Here is a 21,630-nt window from a genome sequence, read left to right as displayed (position 1 = left end):
AGTATGATTTTCGTTCACCGAGAGACGACTTTACTTTTCAATTGCCTACCTAGTCCAAAGTAGCATTTATTGGCAAGATTGATTCTTCGCTGGATTTCAGTGCTGATGTTGTTGCTAGTGTTGATTCTGGTTCCCAAATAAACGAAGTCTTTTACTATTTCGAAATTATGGCTGCCAACAGTAGCGTGGTTGTCAAGGCGCGTATGCGCTGACTCTTTGCTTGATAACATCAGGTACTGCGTTTTGTCCTCATTCACCATCAAACCCATCTTTACCGCTTCTTTTTCCAGTTTGGAGTAAGCAGAACTAACAGCGCGGGTGTTTAGGCCGATGATATCAATGTCATCAGCATATGCCAGTAATTGCACGCTTTTAGAGAATATTGTTCCAGTGCGGTTAAGTTCTGCAGCTAGTATAATTTTCTCCAGCATCAAACTAAAGAAATCGCACGATAGGGGGTCACCCTGTCTGAAACCTCGTTTAGTTTCGAACGGCTCGGAGAGGTCCTTCCCAATTCTGACTGAGCTGATGGTTTGCTCAACGTCATTTTACACAGCCGTATAAGTTTTGCGGGTAAACCAAATTCAGACATAGCGGCATATAGGCAGCTCCTTTTCCTGCTGTCAAGGCCGCTTTAAAGTCGACGAAGAGGTGATGTGTGTCGATTCTCTTTTCACGGGTTTTTTCCAAGATTTGGCGCATTGTGAAAATCTGGTCGATGGTAGATTTACCAGGTCTGAAGCCGAACTGATAAGGTCCAATCAGCCGGTACACGGTGGGCTTCAATCTTTCGCACAATACACTTGAAAGGACCTTATGTGCGATATTAAGAAGGCTGATCCCACGATAGTTGGTGCATTTTGCAGTATCCCCCTTCTTGTGGACTGGGCAAAGAACACTTAGATTCCAATCGTCGGGCATACACTCGTCCGCCCAATTTTTGCTAAGAAGCTGTTGCATGCGCCTTACCAACTCCTCGCCGCCGTACTTGAATAGCTCCGCAGGCAATCCATCAGCGCCCACGGCCTTGTTGTTTTTCAATCTGGTTATCGCTATTCTAACTTCGTCATAATCGGGCGGGGGGACATATATTCCATCGTCGATTGCGGGATCGGGTTCCTCATCTCTGCGCGGTGAATCGCTGCCTCCATTTAGGAGAGCAGAGAAGTGTTCCCTCCATAATCTAAGCACTCTCTGGACATCAGTTACAACGTCGCCGTTTTCGTTCCTACAGGAGTTTGCCCCGGTCTTTCGGGCGTTATTCCTGGTGGCTAGCAGCTCAAGCTCCTCGCACTCACGCCTTTATGCTTCTGCTTTTTTCTTCCTGAAAAGGCGTCTCGCTTTCCTTTTCAATTCACGATAGCGTCCACACACTCCTTTTGTTGCGCTCGCTTTTAACGTAGCCCTGTAGGCAGCGTCTTTTCTATCGATTGCATTGCGGCATTCTTCATCGTACCAGTTGTTTTTTCGTGGACGCCGGTAACCAATTTTTTCCTCGGCGGCAGTACGAAGTGCTTTGGAGATATGCTCCCACTCCTGTATTCCTTTAGGATGAGTTGTGTTCTCAGAGAGCAGGTGTGAGAGTCGAGTTGCGAAATCATTGGCAGCCTGTTGTGATTGAAGCTTTTCGACGTCTAGCTTTCCTTGTGTTTTTTGTTCCTTGGTTTTAGCCGCGCTGAGGCGGGTGCGCATTTTGGCTGCAGCGAGATAATGGTCCGAGTCGATGTTAGGTCCTCGGTCCGTGCGCACATCTAAAATACTGGTGGCATGCCGTCCGTCTATCACAACGTGATCGATCTGATTGCGAGTATTTCGATCAGGAGACAGCCATGTAGCTTGATTTATCTTTTTATGCATGAACCTCGTGCTGGATATGACCATGTTTCGAGCACCGGCAAAGCCAATCAGCCTCAGTCCGTTAGGAGAAGTTTCATTGTGTAGGCTGAACTTTCTGACTGTAGGGCCAAAAACACCTTCTTTGCCCACCCTGGCGTTAAAGTCGCCAAGCACGACTTTTATATCATGACGGGGGCAGCGCTCGTATGTGCGTTCTAATTGTTCATAAAAAGTGTCTTTCACATCATCGTCTTTCTCCTCTGTCGGCGCATGGGCGCAGATGAATGATATATTAAAAAATTTTGCTTTTATTCGGATAGCGGCGAGACGCTCGTCCACAGGCGTGAACGCCAGAGCTTGGCGACGAAATCTCTCTCCCACCACGAATCCGACGCCGAAACTGCGCTTATTCGTATGGCCACTCCAGTAGATGTCACAATTTTTGATCTTCTTTCTTCCTTGCTTCGTCCAACGCATTTCTTGGATGCTTTGACGAGGACATCAACCAGCCGGGCATCTGCACCAATCCCATTCAGGGAGTGGACGTTCCAGGTGCATGCCCTCAATTCATTGTCCTTCAAAAGTTTGCCATTTTCGTCATCAATAGAGAGTGTATTTATCCGAGCCTTGTTGGTATATTTCATTGGAGTATTGTTTTACGTGGCGGGTCCCAAGCCCAGCGCACAACCCGCTCAGCGGCTACCCAGAGGATACTTGGCCGCAAGCGACCGGCAGTAGTGAGCTGCTTGAACCGCATGCAAAAGAATCGCTCTGGTCATTCCCAGGTGAATGGCGGTCAGAAACTTTCTGGACTTCTACACTCATCTACATCACAATTAACTGGCGCTCAACCGTCGTTTCGCGATAAATAAAACCAATTGGAAGCCATTTTTTGATAATCTTCAGGTGGGTAATGTGGTGAATTATCCACCGCCAGTTTGACACCTTCAATGATGGAAAAGAGCTAATCAAATGTAAAAAAAACAGGTCAGGCAAGAACGATTAATTCGCCTTTAATTTCAAAGATATTAGAAGCGCTAGGAACCACCGAAAGAACGAATAATACGAAACAGTAAACCATCAGCACGCGGGTATATAATTCACCACTGGGGTGAGGCAGATAATGTGGTGAACTAAACGTTATACTTAACCTGCTGCCACTGGCCCTCCACATCAGATATACAGCGATCAGCAGAGCCCTCAGGCGAAGGGAGTCTAGATACTGGAATGAAAAACGATATGGCCACATTGACATCCTAACAAGGCTCACTGATGTGGATTCGACAACAGATTACCTCTCAAAAACACTGATCTTCGACAGGAATTACAAGGTGCAGATACCCTCTAGAACGGATTGGTCGGGCGACAGAGTTGGCAGGGAGGGGTTCACCTCACTCTACACTGACGGATCTAAAATGGACTGCGGTGTCGGCGCAAACGTTTTCTCCAACCAACTAAAAGTCGCAATCCCCATACGCCTTCCAAACACAGCTAGTATCTTCCAAGCAGAGCTGCAAGGAATAGAGAGGGCCTGCATCTTCCTGCTGCAGAACCGGGTAGACGGTGAGGTTGTCAAAAACTCCGACAGTCAAGCAGCGCTCAAAGCGGTGGGTGGTGAGGCTGCCGAGGAAACGGTTACTCACTTCCTCTGCGAGTGCCAAGCACTCGCGAATTTTCGGTCCCGAACTCTAGGCAGCTTTGTGTTGCCGGACTTAAGGGCGGTGTCAAACTGCCGCATCAAGGACATCAGTAGGTATATAGTTTTAAGCAAGTGCTTTGAGTAAAACAATACGCAGGATATATCAGCCAAAAATATACATAATTGGTTCCAGGAGAAAGTGCATCAAAATGGCGCCTAGAGCGCTTCTTTGGCCCGGTTCCATAGCCGGGCAGCACAGCAACCAACCATCAAACTACAAAGTTTTTTATTTATATTATTGTTATTGCTCTTCAATTGGGCGTAACACAAAAGCAGTGTTTTTTTTTTTTTTATATATATATATATGGACTACCTCGGATTGTTAAACGAAAAATCCATTTACTAACATTTCTGTGTTGCGTAGTGTAGTTCCGCTTGATGAGCTTTTAAGCAGAGCTATGCTCATTATATGTTTTATATTTATTTTTGTATTTTTAAAAATGTGTACTTATATATTTAAATACGTTTATAGAAATAATAATACTTATTTAAAAGCTACAAAATATAGCAATACGAAAGCTAAAATTTTTTGTGTGTATTCAAATATGCACATATTTACACTTATCCGTATATAAAATTTTTTGTATGTACTTAAACAATAAAATACGAAACAAGCTTTATTTACATTTTTTAAGTACTTATCATGGATGGGCACTTTGCACTGATATTACAATTACACCAACATGAATTTGTAGGCTATTAAAATTGCATATTGCTATGTACTATTTTTATTGGGTTTGGAAATAAATTTGCCAAAATTCTTAACTTCATTTTAAATTGCTAGTGCAACGTGACCACCTATGGTAAACAGAAATATACTTGCATTGTTCTTTAACTATTATAAGCGTGTTGTTGTATTGTTTTCTTCGTATGCTAAATTAATTTCACCATCCCTCCCACTTGTCGTATTCTTTGGCACAAAGTCACTTTGCTGTAATTTAATTATTTTCGATTCCGTTTGTACACTAATTGGTACTTGTAAATTCTGCAGATTGTCCAATTGTATTGATGTTTTTTTCAAATCAATGCGACATGATTTTTTCATTAAATTTGTTTTCGATTTTTTTGAAAAATGTGCTTCAATTTCCTATAAATAGAATTTATAATGTGGTGAATTTCTGTGAGGTGGGTATTTTTTTTCATGTAGGCTAACCGGGTTAGGGGGCTTAAGGGCCAATTAAACTTCTTTAACGCTAACGCCATAGTCATAACCATATTTGTACTTATCCATATCAAATTGGCATCAGTTATTGGTGCCTTAACCTAAACATCGGGAAAATTTCATAAAAATGAAGAAGACGAAAAAAATTACAAACACATACCACAAAAAATAAGTCTCTTAGTCAAAATGTATCCAAAACAATAAATAAAATCTACAAAAAGTTAATAAATTTTTCAGCTCTAATATTTTGAGGTTATAGATATGGCGAAAAACCAAAAACCAGTTGGTTGGCTATGATATGGTTATGGCGTTAGCGTTATGGTATGGTACCATTAATCGATTACATTGATTTCATAAGGTTGGTTCGATCAGCTGTTTTATCTGGTTATGGATAAGTCAGCATTAATTGGCCCTTTAGAATATACCCGAGTCAGGTATGCCTGTCGTAAGAGGCGACTAAAATACCAAATTTTGTTCAAGGGCTATGTAGCGCAACACTTTCAAGGGGTTGCCCAATATATATAGTTTCTCCAACACGATTGTCAATCTCACCTAGCCGTGGCGAATGCTGTTTCTTTAATAGACGAGGCTCTGGCGACCACAAGTTCCTCATGGATGTTGGAGGTGGGAGGGCGCGATGGCCTTGAAGGTTTCATACTAAACCATTCGGAACATGGTCGGGCTAGTGCCTTGGTGGTGCTTGTTACCGGAACGTACCGGATCTGCATTCGGCAAAGGACCATCAACATTAATAACACTCCCCAAGGCCTTCGGGGAGTGTTCTTATCGCTACAACAACAACAACAACCGGTTGTTTGAAAACGAAAACGAATTTACCCTATACACTTACTAGTTTCTGCGAATTTTACATCTTCTTTGGGGATACTTTTTTTGTAACTTTTGTGAGCATTAAAAACTCAGCCTAATGATCTTTGTTACCGGAACGTAAGGGATCTATCTATATGCAGCAAAGCACCATCAACATCGATAACACTCGACAAATCTTCAAAAAGTGTCTCTATCGCTGCAATAACAACAGGTTAAGCAATCCCAGCTAGTATTCGACCTCACACTGGCAGATCTCAGCGTTTTGATAACCGCCAAATTATCTGATTCAGAACATTCTCCTCAGCCCTCTCCCGCCCAAAGGTCCATGCTCCATACTATGTAGTTCTACACCCCATTTCTCAATTAATGTTTGTGACGGAATGGAAACCGATCACAACTCTCCAGAGCCAAGAATTCACAAGCTCATGTCAAAGGCTCATAGTGTTTCTGTAGCCGTTTTGCCTGCATACGGATTAAGGATTGCGTTTTAGCCAGTATAGGTGCTGTGGGAAGGGCCCCACTTATTCCAACTAGTGCCGTCTCCAGTCCAGAATTTCATATAAAATAAGTGGCTTGACCACCATATCAAATAGCCAATGTACCAACCCCGCACTCGTAAATTGCCCCTCCACAGCAATAAAAGACAATCAAGCCTTCCTAGCCCTGTTCTTCATACTAAGCTTCCTATCAAGATAAATCCAAAGTACGTAACCCTCTCAATAAGCACCGACGACAATGCCGCGGTATTCCGAATTCAGGAATCTTTTATCCCCGGTTAAAGAGACACAGCTCCGTTTTGCTAGAGTTGCAAATTAATCTTCAATGATTCAGACCAGCTGATCATGACACCCAGGTACACCTGTAAAACAATCCTCAGTTTATTCCGAAATTCCCCCATACCCTGTAGGTCCTGAAGTGGGTCGTTTACAACCACGACGCGAAGCCAGGTGAGAAAGATATTATGCACTTTGTAGAACTTCACTTATGTAGTCCTGATATTTAAAAGAAGATGACTATGTACTATTTTTATTGGGTTTGGAAATAAATTTGCCAAAATTCTTAACTTCATTTTAAATTGCTAGTGCAACGTGACCACCTATGTAAACAGAAATATACTTGCATTGTTCTTTAACTATTATAAGCGTGTTGTTGTATTGTTTTCTTCGTATGCTAAATTAATTTCACCATCCCTCCCACTTGTCGTATTCTTTGGCACAAAGTCACTTTGCTGTAATTTAATTATTTTCGCTTCCGTTTGTACACTAATTGGTACTTGTAAATTCTGCAGATTATCCAATTGTATTGATGTTTTTTTCAAATCAATGCGACATGATTTTTTCATTAAATTTGTTTTCGATTTTTTTGAAAAATGTGCTTCAATTTCCTATAAATAGAATTTATAATGTGGTGAATTTCTGTGAGGTGGGTATTTTTTTTCATGTAGGCTAACCGGGTTAGGGGGCTTAAGGGCCAATTAAACTTCTTTAACGCTAACGCCATAGTCATAACCATATTTGTACTTATCCATATCAAATTGGCATCAGTTATTGGTGCCTTAACCTAAACATCGGGAAAATTTCATAAAAATGAAGAAGACGAAAAAAATTACAAACACATACCACAAAAAATAAGTCTCTTAGTCAAAATGTATCCAAAACAATAAATAAAATCTACAAAAAGTTAATAAATTTTTCAACTCTAATATTTTGAGGTTATAGATATGGCGAAAAACCAAAAACCAGTTGGTTGGCTATGATATGGTTATGGCGTTAGCGTTATGGTATGGTACCATTAATCGATTACATTGATTTCATAAGGTTGGTTCGATCAGCTGTTTTATCTGGTTATGGATAAGTCAGCATTAATTGGCCCTTTAGAATATACCCGAGTCAGGTATGCCTGTCGTAAGAGGCGACTAAAATACCAAATTTTGTTCAAGGGCTATGTAGCGCAACACTTTCAAGGGGTTGCCCAATATATATAGTTTCTCCAACACGATTGTCAATCTCACCTAGCCGTGGCGAATGCTGTTTCTTTAATAGACGAGGCTCTGGCGACCACAAGTTCCTCATGGATGTTGGAGGTGGGAGGGCGCGATGGCCTTGAAGGTTTCATACTAAACCATTCGGAACATGGTTGGGCTAGTGCCTTGGTGGTGCTTGTTACCGGAACGTACCGGATCTGCATTCGGCAAAGGACCATCAACATTAATAACACTCCCCAAGGCCTTCGGGGAGTGTTCTTATCGCTACAACAACAACAACAACCGGTTGTTTGAAAACGAAAACGAATTTACCCTATACACTTACTAGTTTCTGCGAATTTTACATCTTCTTTGGGGATACTTTTTTTGTAACTTTTGTGAGCATTAAAAACTCAGCCTAATGATCTTTGTTACCGGAACGTAAGGGATCTATCTATATGCAGCAAAGCACCATCAACATCGATAACACTCGACAAATCTTCAAAAAGTGTATCGCTGCAATAACAACAGGTTAAGCAATCCCAGCTAGTATTCGACCTCACACTGGCAGATCTCAGCGTTTTGATAACCGCCAAATTATCTGATTCAGAACATTCTTCTCAGCCCTCTCCCGCCCAAAGGTCCATGCTCCATACTATGTAGTTCTACACCCCATTTCTCAATTAATGTTTGTGACGGAATGGAAACCGATCACAACTCTCCAGAGCCCAGAATTCACAAGCTCATGTCAAAGGCTCAAAGTGTTTCTGTAGCCGTTTTGCCTGCATACGGATTAAGGATTGCGTTTTGGCCAGTATAGGTGCTGTGGGAAGGGCCCCACTTATTCCAACTAGTGCCGTCTCCAGTCCAGAATTTCATATAAAATAAGTGGCTTGACCACCATATCAAATAGCCAATGTACCAACCCCGCACTCGTAAATTGCCCCTCCACAGCAATAAAAGACAATCAAGCCTTCCTAGCCCTGTTCTTCATACTAAGCTTCCTATCAAGATAAATCCAAAGTACGTAACCCTCTCAATAAGCACCGACGACAATGCCGCGGTATTCCGAATTCAGGAATCTTTTATCCCCGGTTAAAGAGACACAGCTCCGTTTTGCTAGAGTTGCAAATTAATCTTCAATGATTCAGACCAGCTGATCATGACACCCAGCTACACCTGTAAAACAATCCTCAGTTTATTCCGAAATTCCCCCATACCCTGTAGGTCCTGAAGTGGGTCGTTTACAACCACGACGCGAAGCCAAGTGAGAAAGATATTATGCACTTTGTAGAACTTCACTTATGTAGTCCTGATATTTAAAAGAAGATGACGCCATAAATATCTAAATATTTTGAAAAAGACTACTTACATGTAACGTGCGTCCTTCCGTTTCCGGTAACACGAAAAACAACACTAAAGCGCCTACGAAAGCTACTGCCGAGTAAAACCAAAATGTGCCCGGTAATGTCAGCGCAGTTAAGGTTTGTAGAAATAGTTTATTCGCCAAGAAACCAAAGATATAACCCAATCCACTAACAAGACCTGAAGCCGTACTCCGTACTTGTGCCGGAAACACTTCACCAATAAGCATCCATGGTATCATACGTATACCGAAGTGAGCAAAGAACGCGCTACCCAATAATAAAATCATTGGGAGCCACACCAAATTGTTGGTAGTTTGCTTGGGCACTGGAAGCAAAAGCTCTTTGGTAACATCTTCTGCAGAAGGCAATTTTGATTCCGACGACGCCAACTTTGCAATCGGCGCTGGATTTGTGGATGTTGCTGTTTTCTTTTCAATCGACAGTGTTACATTTGTTGTTGTTTGCGTAACTTCATCTTCTTCAGAATCGAATAAATCTAGAAATGGTGTAGAGTTAAGGCTTAAATTTTTCGTATCTATGGAGTCCAAATCGGGTAATGTCACAAAAGATAATTCATCATTGTAATCATTAAGAGAAAGCTCCACTTCGTCTCGTTTTGTTCGATTTAAGGTTATCCCCGGCTCATTTGTTTCACTGTGGGGCATCCACGTAGTTCTTTCTACCGTCACATCATCCTGTGATGCCAGTTTCATGGTGGTTGTTGTCTCCAAAAACAGTTTATCCGATAAATCGTCCGATATTAATGGTAATAAATCTGTATTGTCCGTTTCGAAAATCTTACTTATATTGGCTTGTGTTATAATACTCCCCTTGGGCACGATATTGGAAGCATTGATGACCACATTGTTTACGGCAAACCCAGGTACCACCTTAACGTAGTGAGCATACGTGGCTGTGCCGAACATACAAAACCCCACACCAAGTGTTGAAATCATAACCAACGGTCGTTTACCAGTGAAATGAATGAGGAAGACACACATTATAGTAGCGATTAGCTCTGCAACTCCAAGTAGAATTGTCGCATGGTATTTGTTAATTGGCGCTTTTAATGTGTGGAAGATCTGAAAGATTGATACCGGTTAAGTTGCGATTTCAGTGTCAACTGATATGTATGTACCAAGAGAGAGAGGGGCATGAATAAGGATAAGGTTACGGATAGTGATATGGATAGGAATAAGTATGTAAAGAGTGTGTTCCAAAGTTAGATGGAAAGAAAAAGGAGACCTGTCAAGACCTATTCATTAGCTTATTACACTGCTGCTCCTTAAAATCCGTCAAAGAACTATCTTACCAATAAATACCACTTTGGACTAAGTAGGCAATTAAAAAGTATGGACTTCCCCTGGTAAACGAAAAAATCATGTTCTACAAGTTACTTATCGTACCCGTTCTTATATATTGTAACGAATTTTGCGAAATTCCGCTTATTTGGAACCTGCTACTAACGTTCGAATCGCTAACTGTTGAATAAATAACTGCAATATTCAATAATGCAAAATGGTCTTTATTATACTACTTTAAGGTACTTCACAATAACACTTATACAACTAACTGCGTGTTTAAATCAAACTGATTACTGACTACTCAGCTTGTGCTGCTTTTATACTCTCTGTTTCCGTGTCCGCATATTTCTCCAAATGTCTAGACGTTTCTCCTTCTAGAATCTCCTACTTGGTTACCAGCTATATGCATGTGTATTTGTAGTTTATAGCCTCTCGCATAGCCATGCGTGTATATATGTGAGTACTACTTCGGCTGATGATTACATGTGTTTATGAGTATCTCTCCGTTGCCTTGTATGTATGTGTAGATGATGATTGATTTGTTTGCGTACATACGAGTGGCTGCTTAGTATCGGCTTAGCGATAGTAGTATCGCTTAGTGAGACTAATATTCATCACAATATGTATACATGGCACATAAGCATGGACACTGACAACATTTGATGAGGCGGGCCTGAGGGTGTTCGGGAGAAAAGTTCTTCAAAAAATTTACGGACCTCTATGCGTAGGCGACGGCGAGTACCGAAGAAAATTTTATGATGAGCTTTATGCAGACATCAACATAGTCCAGCGAATTAAAACACAGCGGTTTTCTTATCGTAGCCCGCCGAGGGAAGCATAGGAAGAGTGTGGCCCTCACTCCGCTAGAGAAACCAGGTGGAAAACAATTCAAATTACCAATTAGCCTAACGAGGAAGTGACTGCCGCGACGTGTTGGCCGGCCAAAACCGTTTAAAGGGTTGTTAAGCGCCAATTAATTAAGGCCAAAGTAGCCGTCACAAATGAAGCATTCAAGCACGTCGCTTCCTGGAGTCAACCACTTCAAATTACTCTAATAAAATGAATGACCTGAATTAAAAGCCAAAATCACAAAGATTCTGCTTTTTTACACGGAAATTTAAATGCTCAAATACGCAGCTCAAAAACTGGTTTACACATATTAGAACGTTTGCGCTGCGTTACTCCCGTCATACTACATTAAATTAGACCTCTGGAGTGGAAGAATTGTCTCGACTTTTAAATGTCATGCTTGATTATTATTGTAGTGCATTAAAAATATCCCAGGCATATCAACTAGAAAATGTGCACAAGACACAAAAGTTCAAGAGCCCTTAATCGAAATCATATGTAAGCTGTAGCTTAAAAAGAACTCCACGGCATGGAAATGGCCTGTTTATAGGTTTTTGGACGACTTGGATTACAGCCCACCTATCTACGTAATTAATTACTATCTAACAACCTTTTACTCACTGCAACCATACTGAAATTCTTGACAGATTCAGCATACCAGAATGAACAGATTTCTATAAACCACATACCAACTTTAACAAGGGATACGAGATATTAATCCCTGACAGGGAACAGTGTGTGAATGACCCAGATTGGGCCACTGACAGCATTCAGATCTACACAGATGGATCTAAACTGGATAACAAGGTCGGAGGGGGTGTCTATTCAATTGGACATACAAAGATCGTTTCGCCTTCCGGATCACTGTAGCGTATTTCAGACCGAGGCACAGTGTACGAAATTCGAAATTAGGATGACAAAAATCATAACTTGAAAATTAACGGATATAAAATTATGAATTTTTGCACATATCATTTTCGTGGTGAAAAGTAGGTTCTGGCAAAAAATTTTATAAATTCGCCCACTGTCACGCCCACTTCCCATAGGAACCACACATTGGAAATATTTGCATACCTCAATAATGTATATATATCGGTGCATACAATGAAAAACCAAAATAAACTAAGAAATTTGTTTTTTATTAGACAGAATTTTTGCGAAGCAGTTTAATTCTTATCCAATTCAATATTTAATAACGGGTTTTTAGCAATTTTAATATATCTGAGGTAATGGCTCCATGCTTCTTCTTGGGAGATTTCCTTACGTTAGAAATGTATGGATCAGACGAAATTAGAAGTGTTTTTAGTAAGACGTTGTTTATTTGGGTTCGAGAATTTTTTCGTGTGAACTCCAATCTGTAGCGTTTATTGTCCTTATTTCTCGATTCTTGGGCTTCTTCAGATAATTGGCCAATAGGAAGTATGCAGTGATCAATTACAATCTTGCCATGACAGAGTACTTTACGGTACATGTAACTGCCATATAATACTGTTACGAATATTAGCAAAACTAAGGGGTGCTGCTATCTCTAAGCCGATGCTAAACAGTGACATCATGCACATCCATAGATCAATCATTATGTATCTACATAAACGAAACAATAATTGCGTCTACACATATGTACCATATACGTATACGAGCAGCGGAGAATCAATGCACAAACACATGCATATATCTGAGATACTCCTGAAAGTATGCAATGAGAGAAGCTATACAATCGTGCAATTGTAGTTACAGCTGAGAAATTTGAGAGCTGATGGCAACTAGTAAATTCTGGAAACGGAAGCGCCTAGAAGATGCGAACGTTGAAATCAGAGAGTATAAAAGGCAGCAAATGTAGAGGCGCTGGAATTCAGTTTGATTTGAGCTATCAAGCAGTTATTGATTAAGCACGCAAACTGTCGGGCAATAGTAGATTTTCATTTGAGCTTTCAGTCAGTTTGGTTATTAAGCACGTGTTATTGTGAAGTACTTTAATAAAGGCCATTTTTCCATTATTCAATATTGGAGTTATTTATTCAACAGTTTAGCGATACGAACGTTGGCAGAAGATTGCAAATAAGAGGTTTTGCAGTAAAATCGTTACAATACCATGGTAAAGTTTTAAATATAGGTCCATAATTTCAGACGCATAAAGATCAAACGCCTCTGCAACAATGGAATATCCCCAGCTCCAAATTTATTCCGGTTATTTCTGCTGAGTTTTCTGAATTTCTAAAAAAAACGTATCGCGGTATTGCCGTTATTTGTATTTCCACATGATTGCTTTGGCATATCTACTAATAACCCCATTTCCGATTTAAATTTCTCCTGAATAATAGTTTTTCTCCGCTGTACCTTGCATTTATTTTCTGATCCCTGAAGTTGCCATGATTTAATTTCCAACCTATAAGCTATATGCAACAAACATTCCATAAATCTTATCCACGAGTGTAACGGTGACAAGCTAAACTCTTTAAGTTGAGGATCAATGGTTTTTTTGATAAAATTGAAGTATTGTTCATTTCCGTTGGTTTTTCCCCACACAAATAACATACTTGGGACGAATTATAATTGGAAAGGGCTGTGCATACCTTTCCATCAATCATGCAGAAAATTACTTTTGGGTGAACGTATATACACGTTCACTTTTGTTGGGCGGAGTTCTGCTATTTGCTCCTTGATATATTTTATCTCCATTAAGTCAGTGGTTTCCTTAGCAAACATTATTTTAATAGGACGACTTCTTTCCTTTAAAATTATTCACATACATTTGAATCGGAACAAGGGATATGCTAAATAAGTTTTCATCACTATTACGCTCGTCTGACCAATTTTGCTTAGAAAGGCTCTGATTTCCACCATCGTATCCCCATTTAAATAAAATTTGCAATTCATTGCCAGTACAAGAGTCTACGTTCGTTTCTAAAACATCATTACATGAAGCACACAACCTTATTATCGTGTGATCTATCAACGACTGTAAATTTATTTCAGCGAACGATTCCGTCACTGTTATGTTTTCCGGGTAGCACAACTGTTTTGCAGCCCAAACACGCTCATATGAGGGAAATAAATTAGGGCATATATGCTTGGTATATTGCTTAAGCAACCGATATTTGTTTATGGAAAAATCTAAATCCAAAATCATCGCTAACGCCTCATCAGGCGAAAGAGTCTCAATCTTATTGCTCGCTGTTCTTAACTTTTTAATAGCATTTCCCCTTTCTGGAGATGCAAAAGCAAGCTCTTTTACTATCCCTGCTGAGCTTCTCTTCCCGGACGAGCGCATTTGCATTTCAGCTGCTAAAAGTAATTGACTTCTGTCAATGTTTTCTGTAAGTTTCTTAACTTTTCTTTCTTTACTTCTTTGACTGCAATCATCGGGGCGTATTGCAGGTCGACCTCTGGGCTGGCTTTCCTTCACAGCAATATTTGTAAATGAAGAAAAGTTGATTGTAACTGAAAGCCATTTATCATTATCATGCCAGAAGCGAGGTTTTACTCTGTACGATTTTGCCAATTTCCCTTCAAATTTTGAACATAAACGGGAGGAAAAAAATTTAAGTCTATCAAAATCTATAGTTGTTGATCTGCTACTAAAATTCATAGTTATAAAGTTACATATTTTCTCGCATCTATCTTGTTTAAGGTTAGATAACCATATATCAAACAAAATTCTATGCGATATTTTAGAGTCGCTCATATTAAATTTTAATTTTCTCACAAAAGTGCAAGTATGTGCAGAATTTTCTTTCTTATTTTTAAAAAATATATGTACGTTATATATATGTTCCTTGTTGAGGTGGATGTTGGTGGAGTCAAAAGATCAGGACCGCTGAAAATTTAATTTTATTAGGTATCACTTGCAAAAACATGCACTGCGTTTTTCATCTAGAAACAGTTACCTTTATCCAAAACACAAAACTATAAAAGGTTTAACCAGATAATATATTAAGTTATCTCCACTGAACAAATTTTTTAAATATGTTTATTACTTTCATAGTTATGGACTAATAAAAATTGCACCAGTTGGTTTGCACTAAGTGTGTTTTTGTTTGTTTATTTTCCCTCCCATTCGCAATACCGCTAGAAATGTATAAACAAATAACTAGTCGCAAATATGCTTTTTCTGATATATCTTGACATTCTTTTTTATAATGGAGTATCCAGATTAAAAAAAAAAAAAGAATATTAAAAAACCATTTTTGTCGTCTCAAATTTGAAGATCGAACACTGTGCGAGGTTGAGACCATACAAGACGCTGTGGACCTCCTTAAGGGCCCATTACTGATACTTAACATAGACTTGACTTGACTTGAGAACTGTCACTTACAGTTCTGTTGAATGAACATTGCATGTTACTGATTACTCAAAACTTAGCAACACTTAGCTTGACTTAGAAGTCTGTTGAATTTTGATTTTCTATGTAAGTTCTAAGTGACGGTTTCATTTTGAGGTGCCATTTGTTTGTTTCCATTTTATTTTGACATTTTGTCATACAAATTGACATTTATTGATTATGATGCCAGATTGTATGCGCTAAGTGGAGTATAATCGTGGCTAAGTTGCCAAGTTTACGCCAAGTGAAGTCAAGTCAAGTCTGTGCTAAGTATCAGTAATGGGGCCTTTAGGCGGAAGGCAGTCTCTCAGAAGCACATTTATAATTCCTCAGACAGTCAAGCAGCACAGAAAGCTCTTGACTCTGTCACAACTAATTCTGAAACTGTAGTAGGCTGTCGCAGATCACTTTACGTGATGGCTGAACAGTTTACTCTGCATGTGGTATGGGTTCCGGGACATAAAGGCATACCAGGTAAAGAGATGGCGGATGAGCCTGCAAGAAAGGGTACCTCCCTTCCACTTTCGCCATCCTAGAAGAGGTTGGGCATGCCGCTCTCCACCTGCAAGCCCAAGATAAAGGAGGCTCTACTGATTGAAGCCGGAACCAGACGGAAGCATGATGATAGATGCCACACGGCAAAACTCATACGGCCGGAATGGAATGAGAAGAGATCGCGAGAGCTTCCCACCCTCCGTAAGAGGGATCTTTCCTTAGTTGTAGGTCTTCTCACTGGTCACGTTTGTACTGGACCGCATGCGGAAAGGATTGGCGCTCCATTTAATGATTATTGTAGGAGCTGCGGCAACAAAGAATAACCTGAAACTATTAGGCATCTACTTTGCGAATGTCCAGCGCTCGGTAGAAAAAGGCAACGTTTCATGGGCAAGATGTTTCTTGTAGATCTGACTGATATAGCTGAATTCAATACGCGACGCTTAGTTAGCTTCACAAATTAAACGAAGTGGTTTGATTAGGAGAGTAGGAACGAATCCGTGTGGTTTCACAATGGGCCTATAAAGGCCTAAGTATGCCGCTCCAATGTGGATGGCAGCCACTTGAACCTAACCTTACAACGTTTTAAAAACACCAAGAAAATTTTCGTTTTACACTCACCTGCACAGCATACGTTTGAAGAGGTGTCTTGCCAGAAAAATGTCCCGTAAAAAATGTGAATGTGACCAATAAAAATGGCGCCAAAAATGAACGTTTACGAAACATTCTGAAGCGACTCATACATTTCGATGACTTTTCATCTGGATTTTCAGTAGCCTCCTCTAATGCCGGTTGTGTAATTAATTCCTCGTAGAGACGATTAAATTCAGCTTCAATCATATATTCTGGCACCCAACCACGTAGCCATTGTAATGCTTTGACAGCTTCACGAAAACGATGCTCCCTTATTAGCCATGTTGGACTTTCGGGTACAAAACACAAAGCTATTATACAAATGATTGGAAAAGCTGAACTTAATGCGGCTATTGTACGCCAATCCAATAATGAGCCCATAATAAATTGTATGAATACACCAGTGATGACGCATGTAGAACCGAGCGCCGATAGAATACCACGATATTTGGGTTCAGTGATTTCGGCCACATATGTCAATACCTAAATAAGTAATTAGAAAAACAATTTAATTATTATTTAAAACGTAATTATATAAATTACCGGCGCTTCCATTAAGCCACCACCTAAACCGCTCAAGCATAGCGCAGCGTAAAGATGTTCCGTGCGCGTTGAGAAGTGAAAAAGTAGCCAAGATGCCAGAATAGGTATATTGACTAACTGTAAATTAATTAAATGTCGCAATTGTTAATTAGATGAATGTACCGTAAGAGTTGTTGAATTAGTTACCTGCATTGCACGTCGTTTGCCAATCGGTTGTGTTAGAAGACCCGAAAACAGGCAGCCCAATGGTACGCATATTAAATTTATAGAACCTAAAATGTGATATTAATTACTTCCAAGTTCACACAGACCTAGTTGTTGGGCAATTTTTTAATAACAGAATTTTGAAACCCACAAACGTCCGATTCTTAGTTTGGCCTTGACGAGAGTTCAGAAAATAGGCGAACAGCTTTGATAAGCTATAAGCCTAGCATCTGCAAAGTTTGCCTACACTTGCTGAGTAGTTAGGTTAGACAGTATTGGCCGATCTGCCAAATGAGGACACCGCAGTAAATAGCCAATATGAGAGGTAGGCTAAGCCTTTTTTACATGCATACAGTGCCTTGTAGGCTTTCTTCTCTCAGGGCAACTTGGTGCCTAGAAATACTCCTAGGTTTTTTTTGTGTGTGTAGCTAGCGTAGTCGAATACTAGACCTTATACCTCCTTGTGAACAGAGCCAGATCCCTCTTTGTTGTTGTTGTTACTGTAGCGATCAAGACACTCCCCGAAAGCCTTGGGTAGTGTTATCGATGTTGATGGTCCCTTGTCGAATATAGACGTGGTACGTTTCGACAACAAGCACCATGAAGGTATAAGTCAGACCATCTCGGGAACAATTTAATATTTAACATTGAACTTTCTAGCTCATCCCGCCACCACTCCCTAGTTCCATGAAGGAATTAGGGTCGCCAGAGCCACGGCTGCTAAAGAAACAGGATTCGCCACGGGTAGGTGAGGGTGAAATCGGCTATATATTGCGTTGGTATCTCCTTGAAGGCGTTGCGCTGCTCAACCCCTTCAATCAATTAGGTATTTAGCTGCTTCATATGACACGCATACCTGCCCCAGGTGCGCCGTGAGTTCGACGGGTGCTTGATCGGGAGACATCTTGTGGCGTTCGCATTTTCACTGACTTTGATACAGTCTATTGCGAAATAATCCTCATCCAAATCAGCACACAGCCGTTCCAACTCATAAAGGTGGGAAGTACTTCGATGTAGTGAAGGCCGTCAAACCATCGCCCGCTTCGAAACATTGTTGTAATCAACATCTAAGAAGACACCTTAGGTTGAGGGCCAATATTTGGCTTTTTAATGGATACTCAATCGGCTCCATAATTCTGGGACCACGCGCATAGTTTCTTCTTCGCGATTATTGATGCCAATTAGACAATTTTCGGGAAACCAAGTATGCATTTGTTTGGGTTCGGCTTAAGAGTATACGGCATTTGCTGGGAGCGCGTAGAAGTTCAACCCGGTATTCTTGAAGACGGAAAAGAGAGGAACGAGAGGGAAAATATTATGGACACGGTCCTCCTGAGCTCACTCAATAGATTGAGATATGGCGGGTTAGGGGGGTTAGAATATACCCGCGGTAGGTTTGCCTGTCGTAAGAGGCGACGAAAAAAATAGATTCAAGGGGGTATGTAGCGCAAGCCTTCCAAGAGATTGCTAGCGCAATATATAGCTTCTCCAACCCAATTGTCAACAGCCAAGGCTCTGGCGACTCTGAACTCTACATGGATCTAGGGGGTGGGAGGGTGGGATGGCCTAGAAAGATGCATGTGGTCATACTAAATCAGTCCCGAGATGGTCGGGCTTGGTACCGGAACGTACCAGATCTGCATCAGGCAAAGGACCATCAACATCGATAACACTCCCCAAGGCCTTCGGGAGGTGTCCTTATCGCTAAAACATGAACAGATATGGCTCCAGACCTTAACGGGCTATCGCTCAACTGACGGTACTTGGCAACAAACTCCTTTTCATGATCGAGCAACAGTCAAGGCGTTTCGGTAAATACCTGTACAGATAGTGACAAACTGGGGAAATGGCCTGACATATCGTTAGGTAAATTTGAAGCTTTTGGTGACAGAATAGTTGCAACTGCCGTTTAAAAAAATTGTCTGAGGTATTTTGATGTTGGTTGTCTTGCCCCTTGATTCGAAGACCTTCGGTTATTTAGGCAAGCTACCTTCGGTTATTTAGGCAAGCTACCCATCCTACTATGGGAGGCGGATAACTGACGGAAGCCAAATATCTTTGATGGTCTATGGGTGGAAGGTAGAGTTGTATATCACACCCAGATTGTTCGAACTAGAAAATATTGAGGGTTGTTAGGCGAGAGACTAGACGCCGAGTCGTTCGTACAATATATCGTTCTCTCTTCGTCTATACCTAGTGCTTCTTACTCAAACGTGTATTAAATATGATAGGTAAGTGTTCGAACGTTAGAGTAGCAGTTGTTTCCGTCTGTGATGAAATAATTGGTTGCGGCTTAATCTCAATACCACACTTCTCTCTAGTTTCTTATACGGTTTTTCTGTAGTGAAAGTGTCATGTCACAACTATCTCTCCTTACTCTTTTGTATTGATACTTACTAAACCATGATATTTCATCTCTATTTAATACTATATCACTGGGTTCGCGTCCATCTCCACCTTGTATGGCCGGAATTACTATGGTAGGAAAACCAAGTGTCATACCATACACTGCGAAAAAAAAAATAAAAATATTACATACAAAACATTAAATTAACTTTTACTTAAGAAATTTTACAGATTTGTATGGATTAAATATAAGTATTTACCAAAAAGTAATATATTCTTAGCGCCTACGGCTAAAAATTGTGGTAAGGCCCGGCGAATATTGCTTATTTCCAAGGGATCACCACCAATGTCTGTTGAAAGGTTTCTGTCCCCATTTTGTATGAAATACGGCTGGCTATTGACGTTACTAAAATTACAAGAAAAAGTTCGCTAAATGTCCTATTTAGACAAGAATGAGCCGGTGTATCTTATAAATATATTTCTCCCCTTCTCCTCCGAAGGTCTTGGAAAGTTTCATCGATACTGATGGTTCTTTGCCGGGTATTGATCCGGAAAAACACCGTTTAGAACTAGCCCTACTATCGCGGGAACGATTTCATATGACCACGTTGAACCTTCAGGGTCATCCTTCCCCCTCCATCCGTAAGGAACTCTCTTGAAGCCATTTTCACCATTTCTTTAAACCATCTTTAAATGAAAAACAAAGCAAACCCTTTGATAATGGGGGGCCATTTTTTGATAACGACCAAAGCAAGCGTTTACTCGTAAAAGCCTGCTATTTGAAGGCATACACTTGGAGTCTCCGGATCCTTTATGAGCATGACGGTATAGCTTCCCGAGTGTTTGATGCCCCCCTGAAGTAAAAAGCTGACATGATTTTCCTCCAAGTGATGCGATGAACGCTAGATATAAAGATGACCAGTAAAACATGTGATATTTACTAGAGTGGCCATCTATATAAGCACAGTTTCGGTGCTTAGTGTTGAAAGAGAGGCTTCGCAGCCAATCATTGTCGTTTACGCAGGCAAAAGAAATGTTTACTCTGGAACGAGCATCGGGAACTGTTAAGGATCTACAAGCGTGAAGTTCACAGGACCAACATTTTCGGTACGGGCATCGAGTGCTCCAGCGAAAAAGCGCGGTTGAGGAAATCCATAGCTAGGGGTGATATAGTCCAGGGACTAAAAAATAAACAAAACGGCGAATATGAACACGTGGTATCGAAGTCCCTTGAGGTGCTTCTGAACACAAATTTCGCATCGGGAGTTGACGCAAAAGAGCCAGCACTTACACTTCGATCACGGAGCGGTTAGAGCCAGGCCTGACGACTGATACCACGATAGAATTAGCGGTGAAAACTTTCTCTAAGTTTAAATCGCCGAGCCCAACATGGTAGGGAATGCTACAAATGTAAGGTAGAGCGATCAAGAAAGTTGACTAGAGTTTAACCTTGCCACTTTGTTGGGTAACATAAAATTTAGCTGCTCATCTCAGCTTCAGCGGCTGGTAGGGCTAAACTCTAGTCAACTTTAACTGGAGTTTAAACTCGCACTGAAAAACCGAGCATAAGAAATAAAAAAGGAATTGGAAGGAATTTCGAGGACAAATCTCATCTGTCATAAAGCAGCCAGACGACTGCGAGTTGTTGGTTAAAATTTTTTTAAATACAAAAAACTGAAACGAAAGCATTAAATTTTATTGACAAGATAGATAATTTGAAACGGCATTTAAGGTATCAAAATAAAATTAATACATTCGTATGAGATGCACCACAATGGGTTAATCATGTTTGTTTACAAATTTTAACACAATAGTCCCTTAATTGAGATTCATATACAGCTGTTAATCAGACTTTGCTGAATACACTTGATTGATACCACGGCTCAACTATATGTTTGGCTCATCTCATCAGCTGACTTAATTTTTTTATTTCACTACAGTAGGGACTGTCAAAAGGAGATGGCAGGGCTCAAAATGCAACCAACACCTTGGCAATATTTTCTTAAGCCCGCGGCGCAATAAAATGTTTCATATAGATGCGTTTAACACAAGCTTATGCATTTCAGTAACATTGCCAAAA

General features: G+C 40.5%; 2 protein-coding genes across 18 annotated transcripts in view; one reads left to right on the top strand and one right to left on the bottom strand.

Annotated features, from left to right (window-relative positions):
* The window catches only part of LOC137251676 (MYG1 protein), a 139,169-nt gene that overhangs the window by 2,162 nt on the left and 115,377 nt on the right, over positions 1–21,630 (top strand). The gene's annotated exons all lie outside the window — the stretch shown is intronic.
* Positions 4,484–21,630, bottom strand: part of LOC137251578 (solute carrier family 2, facilitated glucose transporter member 8) — a 112,734-nt gene continuing 95,587 nt past the window's right edge. For all 17 annotated transcript variants that reach the window (XM_067786377.1, XM_067786294.1, XM_067786323.1 and 14 more), the window contains 8 exons: positions 19,811–19,956; positions 19,602–19,712; positions 17,187–17,272; positions 17,001–17,117; positions 16,446–16,940; positions 8,861–9,937; positions 6,646–6,909; positions 4,484–4,622 (listed from right to left, as the gene is read on the bottom strand). In XM_067786377.1, coding sequence (XP_067642478.1) covers positions 6,661–6,909; positions 8,861–9,937; positions 16,446–16,940; positions 17,001–17,117; positions 17,187–17,272; positions 19,602–19,712; positions 19,811–19,956 — 2,281 coding nt within the window. In that variant the 3' untranslated portion in view covers positions 4,484–4,622; positions 6,646–6,660. The remainder of the gene's footprint in view (positions 4,623–6,645; positions 6,910–8,860; positions 9,938–16,445; positions 16,941–17,000; positions 17,118–17,186; positions 17,273–19,601; positions 19,713–19,810; positions 19,957–21,630) is intronic.

Source organism: Eurosta solidaginis, chromosome 1, assembly GCF_040869045.1.
Source record: "Eurosta solidaginis isolate ZX-2024a chromosome 1, ASM4086904v1, whole genome shotgun sequence".
Classification (NCBI taxonomy): domain Eukaryota; kingdom Metazoa; phylum Arthropoda; class Insecta; order Diptera; family Tephritidae; genus Eurosta; species Eurosta solidaginis.
This window is presented reverse-complemented; position numbering and strand designations above follow the sequence as displayed.